The 13,188-nt window shown below is 36.1% G+C and overlaps 1 protein-coding gene across 36 annotated transcripts in view; it reads right to left on the reverse strand.

The window, feature by feature from the left end:
• Positions 1 to 576: 576 nt before the first annotated feature.
• MADD (MAP kinase activating death domain) overlaps positions 577 to 13,188 on the reverse strand; it is a 73,151-nt gene continuing 60,539 nt past the window's right edge. For 22 of the 36 annotated variants that reach the window (XM_027705190.1, XM_027705148.1, XM_027705118.1 and 19 more), the window contains 4 exons: positions 9,077 to 9,085; positions 8,749 to 8,818; positions 3,756 to 3,802; positions 577 to 2,064 (listed from right to left, as the gene is read on the reverse strand). In XM_027705190.1, the coding sequence (XP_027560991.1) occupies positions 1,957 to 2,064; positions 3,756 to 3,802; positions 8,749 to 8,818; positions 9,077 to 9,085 (234 nt within the window). In that variant the 3' untranslated portion in view covers positions 577 to 1,956. The remainder of the gene's footprint in view (positions 2,065 to 3,755; positions 3,803 to 8,748; positions 8,819 to 9,076; positions 9,086 to 13,188) is intronic. The other 14 variants (XM_027705216.1, XM_027705208.1, XM_027705225.1 and 11 more) reach the window with 2 other exon arrangements.

The raw sequence follows: 13,188 nt of genomic DNA on the forward strand, positions 1-13,188 counted from the left end.
GGCTGATAACATAATTACAATTTAAAAATTTAAATTGACTGTCTGAATGGGACCCAGTGTTGTAGTAAATGGAACACCTATTGCAGACCAAAGTGCTTTCAGTCTTAACTGTACTTATAGTAGTATCAAGAACACTACAATTGCTAAAAATTCAGATATTGCTATAAGAAAATTCACAGTCTCAGAGGACAAAAGAAAGAAAATTTCAAAACAGGCTAATTTCATGATTTACCAATTTCAGTTTTGCCTTTGAGCCTTTAAGGATGAAAAATCCTTTCCATGTCATTTCTATTTCCAAGCATGCAATAAAAATTTCCATATTTCAGATGCGTCTGTTTTCCCTATTCATGTTTTTCAGACACTTTTTTTTTAAAGACAAATCACATAAGTGTTGTGACAGAAGGAAAAAAAACCCCAAAATTACTTTAAACTGCTTATGTGGAAAGAAATTTAGATTGTCCATTTATAGTCTTCTCTTCTTCATTATTTCATATATGTGTAGGGTATATTTTGTATAATTACATTCATTCCAGAATAAGTTACACTGATAGAAAAGCACACAAGGATGAAAACTAATTGCTGGTTGAATGACATTTTATTTTCACATTCAGAGAGCTGTACAGTTTCTATAAATAGATGTGATACTATAATATTTACATCATTTCCTCACCCATATTGGTATATTCCATTTAAAATGGCAGATACCCTGACCAAGCCAAAACAGGGTTATTTCTGGGTGCATTTAGTCAGAATTCTAAGTCAAAACATACAATACATCAGTTTGCATCAGAGCAATTTTTCCTGGTATTTTACACGTAACATTATTTTCTCTAGACAGTCTCATCTTCCAGCATCCTAAGAGCTTTCCGGACAAGTGTAGTACAGTTCAAGAACAAAAACAGGATGCAAAAAACCATTCATATTTGGCCTATTTAAAATAAGGAATGTATGGATAGTTTTAACTATGTGAATTTCATTATACACAAACACAGTATTTTCAAGATCCCTTGAAACACAGGTACAGATCAAAAAAAAACCAAACAACCAACCAATAGTTTAAAAAAACTGAAGACAGCATAATCCCCTGGGCTTCTGAACATGTTCTGCAGATTTCTATAGTGTACTTCTGCCAATAATGTTTCCAAGTTTTACACTCCCTTATTCATTTTCTAATCCCTGTGATTAACTGCTTTAAGCAGTGCTTACATGCATCTGTTAAGTCTACTGCTGGGATAACTACAAACATTACCTAAATTCCCATTTGAAAATTCACACAATCCATGAAGTGTCGAGGTTTTTCACAATATACTACCTTCAAAGTTTCTCTCTCCGCTTCTTTTCCCTCTTGAGAGGGTCCACAGATGGACCAATTTAACAGCCAAACTTCAATTGTCACATGGTATTTTAAGACTATGACAGCTAAATTGTTCATCTCTACCAAAAGAGTCTGAAGAACTATGTGACAAGAACTCTGTGTTAGTAGTTAAAAATGAACAACACAGAAGGAAAACAATAAAACACTACATTTAAACAACATACAGGACTAGACTGCTTCCACTGTGCACATACCAGAGAATTGGAAAGCAGAAGCCTGCAGTTGTAAGGTGATTAAATTGTAACAAGTACCACTAGAACAAAAAAACAACCGAACTCAAGCTGTTAGTCATCTTAAGAAAAAAGTAATTCCAAAGGAATGTCCAGAGTAAGTAACTCACAGCTGGATGCAGATGCTCAAAACTGTCTGATTAAAAGCTCATTTAAAAACTCCATTACGGATGAATTCAGAAGGAGACTGCACAGTGAAGTCTCAGGTTTTTCCATGGGGAAAGACTTGCAGGGTCATACATAAATAATCACGTTCTCATAAAAGACAGAAAGTGAGCTCCAGTAACTGCAGCAAAACTGGGAGTTCTGCATGTCAATGTGCCAAAGGGTAGGTATTTCTAAATATCATGATCAACTGGAAACTGGTCGAGGTGGTTTGCTTTTATTTTCTGCCTCTTTCCCACGAATTGCAGCCACATAAGAGAAGAGACACAGCACGGAGTAGCAGATCTCATGAGCCTACAAGAATTCAGAAGAAGAGATAATGAAATTCAGGTTATTAGGTATTGTGCAAAATCCATTGCACATTTTGTATTTTGCTATATGTCTTTCTTCATAAGACAACTACTCTGGCTAGAGACAAAAATCAGGAAAATGTGTCCCATACCTTCTATCCATCTCTATCCTGAGATGGATAGAGCAGAAAATATGTATAACAAACTAAAAACCTTCTTTAGGATAAAAACATTAGTTGCTTAGTAGTATGATTTAATAATTTTTAAAAATAGTATGCCAAGCTGGAAAGTTGGACAGTTGGCTTCAGAAAAAACATTCTACATAATTACTTTCGGTCTGTTGTATGAAGTTACAAGAAATTTTCTGGGAGGGGTTGGAAGAGCTAACTAAAAAAACTAAACATCCAATACTGAACCATGACTAACAAGATGATGGAATTCTTCCTTATTCATAACTACCTTGTTATGCTAGGACTGGTAACCCTTGTAATTTTTCATCAAACATTAGTGAATAATATGAGCTTTTGGGTTTGCCTGTTTTTTTAATTAAAAAAACCCCTACAACCCAATATTGCAGGTTTCCTATGAAGAATACCAGGCAATTTTGTCACTATCTTAAAGGAGAGGGTTTCACACAGCATTACCAAGTTTTACAATTATTACTTTTAACTCATTATGTGCTATTATTTAACTGAAAATCCTCTTTTAGCATGTGATTGGTACCACAATTCAGTGAAGGTAAGACTTAGACTTAATTTATATCCTAGTTCTAATACTGGCTATTCTGGTAATGTTAAAAACTCTTATCCTATAAACTGACATTTAAAATCTTTATAAATCTAATAATCATAACAACGTTTTGTTGTATTATAGTACCACCTTAAACACGTCAAATACAATTTTTCATTGAACTGGCTTTTCTTATTAACAGATATAGCTATCTGCTTCTTAAACTACATATATTCTAAGCATTTTGTTCTAAAACATTTCTAGCTCCTTCAGTTAATTTTTCTCTCTCTCCCCTTGAAGGACTGTGAGTTTCCATGAAATCAACAAATGTGCATGCTGCACTTCAGACACAAAATAACTGAAGAAATTTCAGTTCTGACAATAATCATTGTCTTCTATTTCTTCCTTATAAGTGCATATAAGCCTGATCATGTGTAAAAGTACTAAATATCATTATAAACTGATGGTGTTCACAAAATGTTATAAAAACTGAACACTAAATCACAACAATAATTCATCTATACAGCAGGAATCAATACTTGTAGTGTTCTCTTGCATCTCCCCGCTCACTCTCATGAGGAAATGGGAATTTTTCATAAACTGTTAATAATCATTTTATGCCTAGGAACTAGTCTCCTTATACGTTATTTCTATGGATTAAGGATTGTGTTCTGCACTGTCTTAAAACTAACAGTTCCACTAGTTCTTATTGTGCTAAACCGGCTACCTTGCATCTTCATCTATCTTTAAAAAGAGACAGTGCTTTCTGTACTACCTGTTGAGTTCCTCTAATTTCATAGGTACAAAATCACTGAGTTTTGTTGTCTTCCCTGGAGGAAAACAAGCATAAAAAGCAGCTGGGGTTTCACTGCAAATCCTGCAATCCCAATGTAATTCTTTTCACCACATGAAAATGTAAGGATAGATCCTCTAGAGAACTACCAGAAGACATCACAGGTGACTCACCATTGGCGTCTTGTACTTGTGGCTCACCACTTCTTTAGTTTCAGGAACTAAAACCGGACGGGCAAGAGACAAAACAAAAAGTTCAAAAAACGAGAGGCAAATGGGAAAGAAATAGCACAATGTTCCCATAGGAAAGGGAAGGGATGCAGACAGACAGCAGGTGCAGATACAGGCCACATCACTATCCTTCACTTCTAGCTACTTTTCCTTCTTTTCATTTACATTATACATGTCCTTGGAAGATACTGATAATGATAATACATTACTCAGGTTGGCAAAAATTTTCACTGCTCTCTGTTTGGCACAGTAGATATTTGATGGTTCTTAGAGATTCTGGTTTTTCTCTTATTACTTATTCCTGCTAGACAGCAAAAATAGTGAAAAAATATGCCTAATAACAAAATATGCCTTATGCCTACTACAGTAAAACAGGAACCAACAATTCCATGGGAATTTATCAATATGTGATTCCCAAAGATTTTCCCATTGAGATGTTTGAGTCCTTCTCTGCTGAATAATAGATCTCAAAAGAACTGTTTGAGACTATACAGTAAGTTAGTGAAATCCAGAAAAAAAAAAAGAAGTTGTTGAGGGAGAAAATTTTCTAAACTGGAAGACAGTTTCCCAGCTTAATTTTAAGTTTCTCAAGATATTCTTTCTCCTGCATAGGATGTGTGCGATGGTATTTACTTGACATACTGATTGAAAACGTTCATAGTTTTTGAAAAAGTTATCTCAAATAAAATACTGAGTTCAGTGACACGTATTCTTAAAATACGAAGCTTGTTGACTTATAGAAGTCTCTATATAAAAAGAGGATTAAGGCACTGAGGAAAAAAATCTATTATCCAGAAAATTTCATCTTGCTCCCTTGCACTGCCTCAAACTGACAGAAATGAAAACAGGCACAATATAGCTGAAGAAAATTTGTCTTTTGTTCTCATTGTGGAATGGCTAAAAAAGCAGGCTGTAACCATCCCATTTCACTGCATTTGAACTGCGCCTTTGACCCACACTTGGCCTGCAAATGTTGTGAACAGGTACCATGGGAAATCGCCAGGAGAGAACAAAGACCACACTAACATACAACTGGCATATTTAAAACGTTATGATCAGTGGAATACCAAGACCAACTCTGAATACTTCCCTTCCAGAACAGCTGAAATTTGCCATGGAATTTCTGTGTCACAACAAAAGAATTTCAAAGCAGTACAGAAATTACCCAAAACCAAATCATACCAGGTTCATAGAGGAAGGATAAATGTTTTATTACACATAGTACTAGTGACAAAAAAAGAAACAGAGGCAGATGAGTTCAGTATGAAGAACTAGGAAAAGTCCACAACAAAACCTTTCCATGCAGATGTCATCTTTTCAACTATGATATGACACAGCTGAACGCTGGAGAGGTAGACGAATCACACTCTAAAGGGCCAAAAGTAGGCAGTGCAGACTGGGTTTGAGAAATTTCTCTAAATATAAATCAATGCCTACTAATTCTCGTATGCTATGGTATTGTCATTCTTGAAAAAAAATCTAGTGAAAAGTAAAGAATATGATGGTAAAGAGTAATGGTTTTGTTTTATTTTTCAACTTTCACTTTTCTTGAAGTTGGCAGTTACATTAAGGACTCAGAAACAAGGGAAGTGCACACCCAGGCTGCACTGCCCCAGCAATACCAGAGACTAGAGTTGGGGAGATAAGGAGGTGCACATCCAAGCTACCTTACCCGTTGGCACCAGATGTTCCAAATTAACTCCATGTCACCAGGGGATAAAGGTGGGAGTGAGGCTGGTGCACAGCCAAATAGGGTAGGACTTTTACAGCTGTGTAAGTCTCACTGCCCACTGGATAACATACAACTGTTCATAAACTCTTCAAAAAGCAGGAAGGGAAAGCTGTAAGGACCTTGTGCCACAAGGGAAGGAGAGAAGGGAAGCTGTAATGTCCTGTATCATAATTGAGAATAGGAAGAGAGGGAACAGGAGAGCACCTAGGCGAGGTACTGTCTCCCCACTTCAGAGTCAGTAAAAGTTGCCTTGTCTTTAAGTAAAGTACTCCTTCACTGTCCTTGCAATGCAGGAAATTCTCTTGAGATGACTGAGTTATGAAGAGTAAAAAGAGTGGGTTTGCATTTACACTCAGAGAAGTCAAAGCACTACCACTGTAGAATACAAATAAAAAAGAAGAAAGGAAAAAAGAAAAAAAACCCAACCAAACAAAAAACCAACCAAACAAAAAAACCCAACAAAACAAAAAAAAACCCCAACAAACAAAAACCCAAATAAACAAAAAAGAAAATACCCAAGCCTCCTAAGACTCAAGCCTCAAATTGAGAGATGAGCAGAAGCACTTTTCTTTTAACATAAAAGTTATTCCTGATGCTGTTGAACTGAGTGGATGAAGTGAGTAAATTATTAAGCACCATCCTGCAGTCTTTGGTCCTGTGAATTAAATTATGGTGCTACCACAAAATGGGTTTAGGGGACATCACTTTACCTGCTGGAGAATGAAGGTTTTCATAGCAGCGACGGTGAAGGGGCCACAAGAAAGTAAAGCACAAGTACACAGCAGTAACTCAAATTTCAGTGGGAAAAGCCTTACATTTCCTCACTTAAATTTCCACTTCCATTTGTAGGACACAATTCCTGAATGTCTGCTTGCATCCTGCTCTGAAACCACAAGTCCAATTTTCATGCTGCCTCTGAGCCCAGCATTAACACAAACAGACCTTTAATTTCCTGATGCGATATCACTAACTTGGAGCACTCACACTTCATAAAATCAAATAAATCTTGCATTGAACCATTTCCCATCAGACTAGAGCATGCAGGCTTACCAGTCTCTACTTTTCTAAAAGGATCTACTACTTCAATATACTCCTACTATAATGAATTTGATGGCAAGGTTCATCATGTTTAACACAGCTAAATAACTTCATTCTTAAGAAGTCCAAGCAAGTTTTTGCTGAATGCTGTTAGTCTACTATTAACCAACACGTTAATTTATCTTGAACTGGAGAGACTGACATATCTTCTCACCTTTACAGCAATTTTAAAAGCAGCTCTGAGGTAGTTTCTCATCTCTGCACAGAAAGAAAGGTTAACTCCCCTTCAACATCTTTCTTTCTTCTTTCTCTTTATTAGCTGGATTGGCAAATTGTAAATCTCATTTGGTACATTTAAATTGGTTCTTGTCTGTGAATCTATTTTGGGAGGAGGATATTTTGAATTTAAAATGTTTAATTTCTCAATTTGTGCTTGTGGAATCCAACTCCCACTTTATTTTTAATTACCTCTGAAAATTATCCTTTTATAAGTTCCATATCACAATTCTACCTTTTGCAATAGGCCCTTGATTATAAAAAGAAGTACTTTTTTTTATATTTATTACAGACATTATTTAGGGGCTAACTGCTGTGTTACAGAGCCATCAATATAAGTTGACTAGAAATAACCAAGTCAAATACTGTCTTTTCTTCTTGTGCAATATAAACAAACTATTAAAAGAAATATTTTGCATTAAACCTCTCAAAGTGATCCAAAATTCATTTCTATTTCAAGTAATTTCTATTAAGTTAAAGATTTCAGAAGCTGAAGCCATTCTTTAAGCTAATTTTATGACTTCTGAATTCTCATCTTTGTAAAACTCATCAATAATCTTTTACTGACTTGAACAATTTCTATTACTGAGATGAGTTATGCCCATCATGGTGAAAACATGATATCAAAGGAACATGCAACCATAAATTGAGGACACCTTCTGAACATATAAAATACCAGAAATTTTTTGTGGTTTAAATATACTGATCTGAGCATCTGAACCATGAACAACATTTTTAGAAATTGGGACAAAATCGTTCATGAATTCAAAGCCAAACTTCTTGGAGATTTATAGCAAATAACAAGCAAACTGCAACAGTCAGAAGGGTTTTATCATTTGGATACCTTAGAACTTTGTATCACCAAAAGGAAACAACACATTATTATGGAAAAAGACATTAATTTCAGAAATCTTGTATTAATTTAAGGGAGAATCCCTCAGCCAGAACATTCTACACACATTACCAAAGAACAAGGGGAGTCTTGATAATGGGAGCTGGTGATTCAGATTTTGATTTATGGCCAAAGTATGGGTGCTGATCTACTATGGAAAGAAAGTCATAAAATTTAGCTTCTTTTTAAATGTTTCATAGATATTCCTAAGACCTAGACAAATGTCTCACAGATGGGTGGAAGAATAAACCAATACAGGTTTGGGGACTATTTCAAGAGAAGTATGTGGATCACTCTTCCAGAGAGTAGCATCTGAAGTCACTCATTTTTTTTCAGACCCTAGTTAAGAATAGCGTTTCTGGCACTAAGACTGAAGAGTAACCTGGAATTTTCCCCAAACTACAGTGTTAGGCAGATTATATGCAATAGCAATAACTGACCAAAACAGGACAAATTCTCTGTTCTCCTCAACCTTTACTTTTCCACTCTTTACGAGTCAGGCTCCAAAACAAAGATCGTAGGATAAATTAAGTGCAACCTGACAAAACATCTTCTGCTCCGTACAACAATAATTAAATTCCACATAGAGCAAAAATGAAACTTTGCAATTAACAGCTGTTCTTTGTAATGAAAGCATAGTGTGTTGAGAAAGATCAGTTTTAAATCCTGCTTAAAAAATGTGATTTCTCAGATAAGAAAGAAACATACCAAAGAAAATTCCCACACACATCCAAGCTTAACTGTTGTTTTGTTTGCTTCAGAAGACTCAGGACATTTTCTCTGTCTAATAACAAAAAGCACCTAGGTCACAAATCTTAATATGATGAAAATTAATGTGTAAATTTTTATGTTAAGTCACCCATCTCTCGGGCAACTTCTCACATGCAGTCTACATTCTCTCCCATCTTTGAAATTGCAGTGCAACTCTGAATCTGAAAATTGGAAATTTGAGTTACTGCCGTGTGAGTACAGACCTAATATCAAAATAATGTAATTACCAAATTCCTCCAGGACAAAGACTCCTCGCACAGTATTGCACTTTTTAATGTGATTCAGCTCTATGAAAACCTACAAAAACAGGAGGAAAGTAACATAAAATTAGTTGGGTTTGTTTTTTTGTATTCAACTAAACCCCAAAATTAAACAAAAACATCATCACAACAGACACAACCTGAAGTTTTATAGCATACACTACCAGTTCATTTACAGTTTAATATATAAATAAAGGGTGAAATAAATATTCAGAAGACAAACTTGCCACAATGCTAGAAATCAACAAAAAAACTTAGAAGTGCTAAGAAGCGAAGACAGCAGAAGATGAAGTACCTTCCGCTCCTTGCAGGAGGAGAAAGCATGGAAGAGAAACGAAGGAGTTAGTAACTCTGACATATCCAACATTGTTACCCCTTCAGGCACTCAAATGAGTTATTGCAAAAAGAATACCAACACACCTGAAATACAGCAAAGAGGGGGACGAGAAAAATGCTGACTCCCAAATTTGGCGCTATTTGTAACCTCTTATCCATCCCAGTTGGTTTCTGCCCCTCCATGCATCCTCCTCCAGCACAGAGGGCAGGTAAAGGGCACTATACTTCCCACCATGACACTGATCCTCCTAACCTATCCAGTAGTTGAACTGAATCCAATGAGGAACCACTAGTCTTTCCTCTCCCTGACAGTTCTGCCATTAAGATTTTACTAAAGTTTATGATATATAATCTTCATAATTACTCTTGGAACCTCCTCCTTTAACAGTCAGTACTAGCTTTCTGCTTTAAGCAGGATGGGAAAGTTTGGATCCTTCTCTATGGTTTGCTCACTTCACATATGGGTTTTGCCAGCTGACCAGTCACTTGAACCCCAAAAGACAAAAGCAGTTGAACATGGCTAGGTTTTTCAGTCCAGAACCTAGATGCCAAGACTCCATGAATAAACAAGTTCTCTTTGCATAATGAGTTTGTTCAATATCCAATCTATGTCAAGATACAAAATAATCCCCTCTTACGTGCACATCTCCAAAAGGGTCAAAGTCAGTACACAGATATAAGAAGCTGTAGCAAGTCCTATAAGGAATCAAATCCATATTCCAGTTTCTAGTAGACTTGCTTTTCAAGGCAAGAGAAACACTAAGAGTAACATTGCCCTAACATTCAGAGTGTCTATGTCAAACACCTTACAGAGATCTTTGCCAAACTATATTACAGAAGTCTGGTTTGATACTTTCAGTGCTTATACACTTATGACACCATGATCTCAGGACCTTTTTTTAAAAATGGTACTGGAGAAACTTCATTGTCTTGGAAAGAAGGGAAAGGAAAACTTTGCAACCCTCTTGAATCCTATATTAGCAACACCGATGAAATCATACATAATATGCTACCCAAGAAAGGCCATTAACACTAGAAATTGTTGTGGGCTTTTTTTTTTTAAGAAACAGACTTATCTGTATCAAGAGACATCAGTAAATGCACTGTATATCTGAGAGAAGACAGGTTGATTTTCAAGTCAAAGTGGTTTTATTGTTATTTTTATTGGCAGAGAACTAACCAACAGACCCAGATATTTTTTGTGCAATATAAAACTCCAAAACTTCCACTTAATCAAAAGTCTAAAGCTTGCTTTCTGCTTACATTCAAGCAGTCAAAGGAAAGGATATTTAATTCCATCTTTTTTTTTTTTGTTTGCCTGTTTTCATCCATGTTCTGTAGCAGTTTAGTTGGTCAAAACCATTTTATTTATTGAGATATACTTACAAAATTAACAAGTCAATAACAGAACACTTTATTGCAATTAGTTTCCTTTTTCTGTAATCTTTTCTGTGAAAGGTTTTTGCTGGTAGTCTAAAGTTCAAAAATTCAGAAACTCAATAGAAAGACTCAGGCAAAACACTGGTTATTTTATTTGGTAACAGTAAAACTGCCTAAAAGACTTGACTGCCCCACGTAGTCATGATCTGAGTTAATGTGCTGCATTAATCAGTGCTGCATTTCCACAAGAGTTATGAGTAAGATGAGAATTTATCAAGTTTGTCACAATTACAATCCATTTTTAGAAGATATAAGTTGATGGGCAATTTCTTGCTATATTATTTAAGGCACAGAGATGCTCTCCTCTCACTCAATCAGAAAACACAGAAATAACAGTTACTTACCCTAGGGAAACTGTGGTTCTTCAAGACAGAGCATTCAGTGTGAATCCTACTGTAGATGGGCATGTGTCTGATGCATCTTATTAAGCTTCCATCTATTTTTGACACAGATGAATTCATAACGGGGACAGGGTACTGAGTCCCAATATTACAATTTGCAGATGTAAACTCAGAATAATCTGCCAATGCCACAGGTACACTTGACACCTTCCTATTCTAAAGAACTTCCTCTGACCTGCTAGGCACAAATAGACTTGAACATTTTTTCTTCTTAAACTTACATGTGCTGCAGCATGGCGACACAATTTGTGAACACTGAAGACAGGTATCATGTGTCAATAACAGGTTTCCCACCCTGCATCTAAGACATTTCCTAAGGAATTCACAAGAAGGTAAGAAAATATATACACTGCAAAACAAGAGCCATCAAAAACAGCTTCATAACAGCAAGCTCCATTCTGGCACTGAAGCAGTATGTTCAGTTTTCTCAGATAGACTCCATTAATACTTTTTTTCAAAAGTGGAAATCCCTCTTCCTCTGTTCTAAATGAATTACTTCTATGATGTCCAATCAAGCAGAGCAATAGAAATCCCTTATTTTAGTAAGCTACAATACTGAAAAGAACACATGGGAAGATAGCCAAGAACAGGGCCTGTATGTGGAGTAAGGAAAGGAAGATAATGAGAAAGCTGTGCCTGAGGAAGTCCTGTAGGTCTTTGTTGGTCAGTATCTCCATACAAACTCAACAGAAACAGAAAAACCCATTTTCAACACAGAGAAATAGCTGAAGGATCCTGGTTTTAATGATGTTTATATACATATTCCAACTCACTTAGGGAGCAATTCATGCAATGTATATGAAAATTGGAAAGAACACTTCATCTAGAATAGAACACCTTTTATTAAGAAAGCAGACTGGTTGATGAGTGTCAGAATAAGAATGCCAACATCCTTTTGCTCCACAGACTGTGAAACTAGAGGGGAGTTTTTTTGCATGGTACAACTAGTAGAGTCCCTTATATAACTGCTACAGTTGTCCATTCTATAGAAACCCTTAAATGAGAGACTTTTGATATCTGTCTAGACACTTTGTTTTGACAAGGAAAACAAAGACATATTAGGTCCATTAAATGGAACTAAATGTCACAGTCACCTGGCAATGTAATCTAACAAACTAAAAATTAAACATATTGAGTAAATGCAGTGTATTTTCCAAAACTACTTGTTTCAATATCCATTAAAAGTAATGGTAACTCATCTGGCTACAGCGTCATTGGAAAGGTCACAAAGAGAAGGAATAATCCTTCAGGTGAAGCAGACAGCTGGCATACTTCCTACACAGACTGTCTTCCAGAAAAGAGGTAGGAATTTTCATCACAGACAGCAAATTAGAACACCATTCTCTGTAAGGAAGGATATGATAAAGCTGCTATTCTAGGAGTGCCAGTACTAATAGCACGGGTCTCAGTATCTGTTGTACAGAATTCAAGTGGTAATGCTCCTGACAGTCACATAATAACAATCTGTACTAGGATTCCCTAATGTTTCTTTCAGAATGTTTCTCCAGTCTTTTAGGGGGAAAAAAAGGCTTTGAATTCAAGGACAAGGCAATGTTCCAGGATTTGGAGGTTTTCTTTCTGAAAGATACATGTGTGCTCACTATGCCCTTAACACTGAGTGTCTCTCTGTCTTGGGAAGATGCCTGCTACACTTAAGAAACCATGCTGATGATATGACTACCTTCTTATACATCTTTTTTCACTGCAACCATATATGTGCCTGGCTTTTCAGCTCTGCAATTTCCATCGACTGTTTAAGAGATGAGCAGTTTGAGCTCAACAACTTTTTTGACTTCTGGTAGAAAAAGGAGAGGCAAACAGAACATTCCTATGGTGTGTCCTTACCTTAGGACAAAGTAATTTCTATTATGCCCATCTATAAGGATATCAAACTGTTGCTTTGAGACCAGGGTTTAATTTTCAAAGGTTTTAGATCTGCCATTTCCAATAACTATGAAAATTCATTCTGTACTACTGATGACTTCCTCTTGCAGTTCTTCGTATTTCAGCATATCCAAAGAAAAGTTAAAATCTTTAACTTAGTCAGGCAGACTGTTCCATCACAGAGGTTTGAAATACTACAGCAGGGCAGGTATAGTCTACGTTCTATCCTGGTAAGAGACAGCAGGAAAACTGAGGGAGGTTCACAACTTTCCACTCCTTATACTGGCACATACGAACTCCAAGAGGCACAGGGTGCTGCTGTGACCTTGAGAGAAGTTGTAAGATT

Source organism: Neopelma chrysocephalum, unplaced genomic scaffold (genome assembly GCF_003984885.1).
Source record: "Neopelma chrysocephalum unplaced genomic scaffold, ASM398488v2 Primary Assembly neopelma1_24, whole genome shotgun sequence".
Lineage (NCBI taxonomy): Eukaryota > Metazoa > Chordata > Aves > Passeriformes > Pipridae > Neopelma > Neopelma chrysocephalum.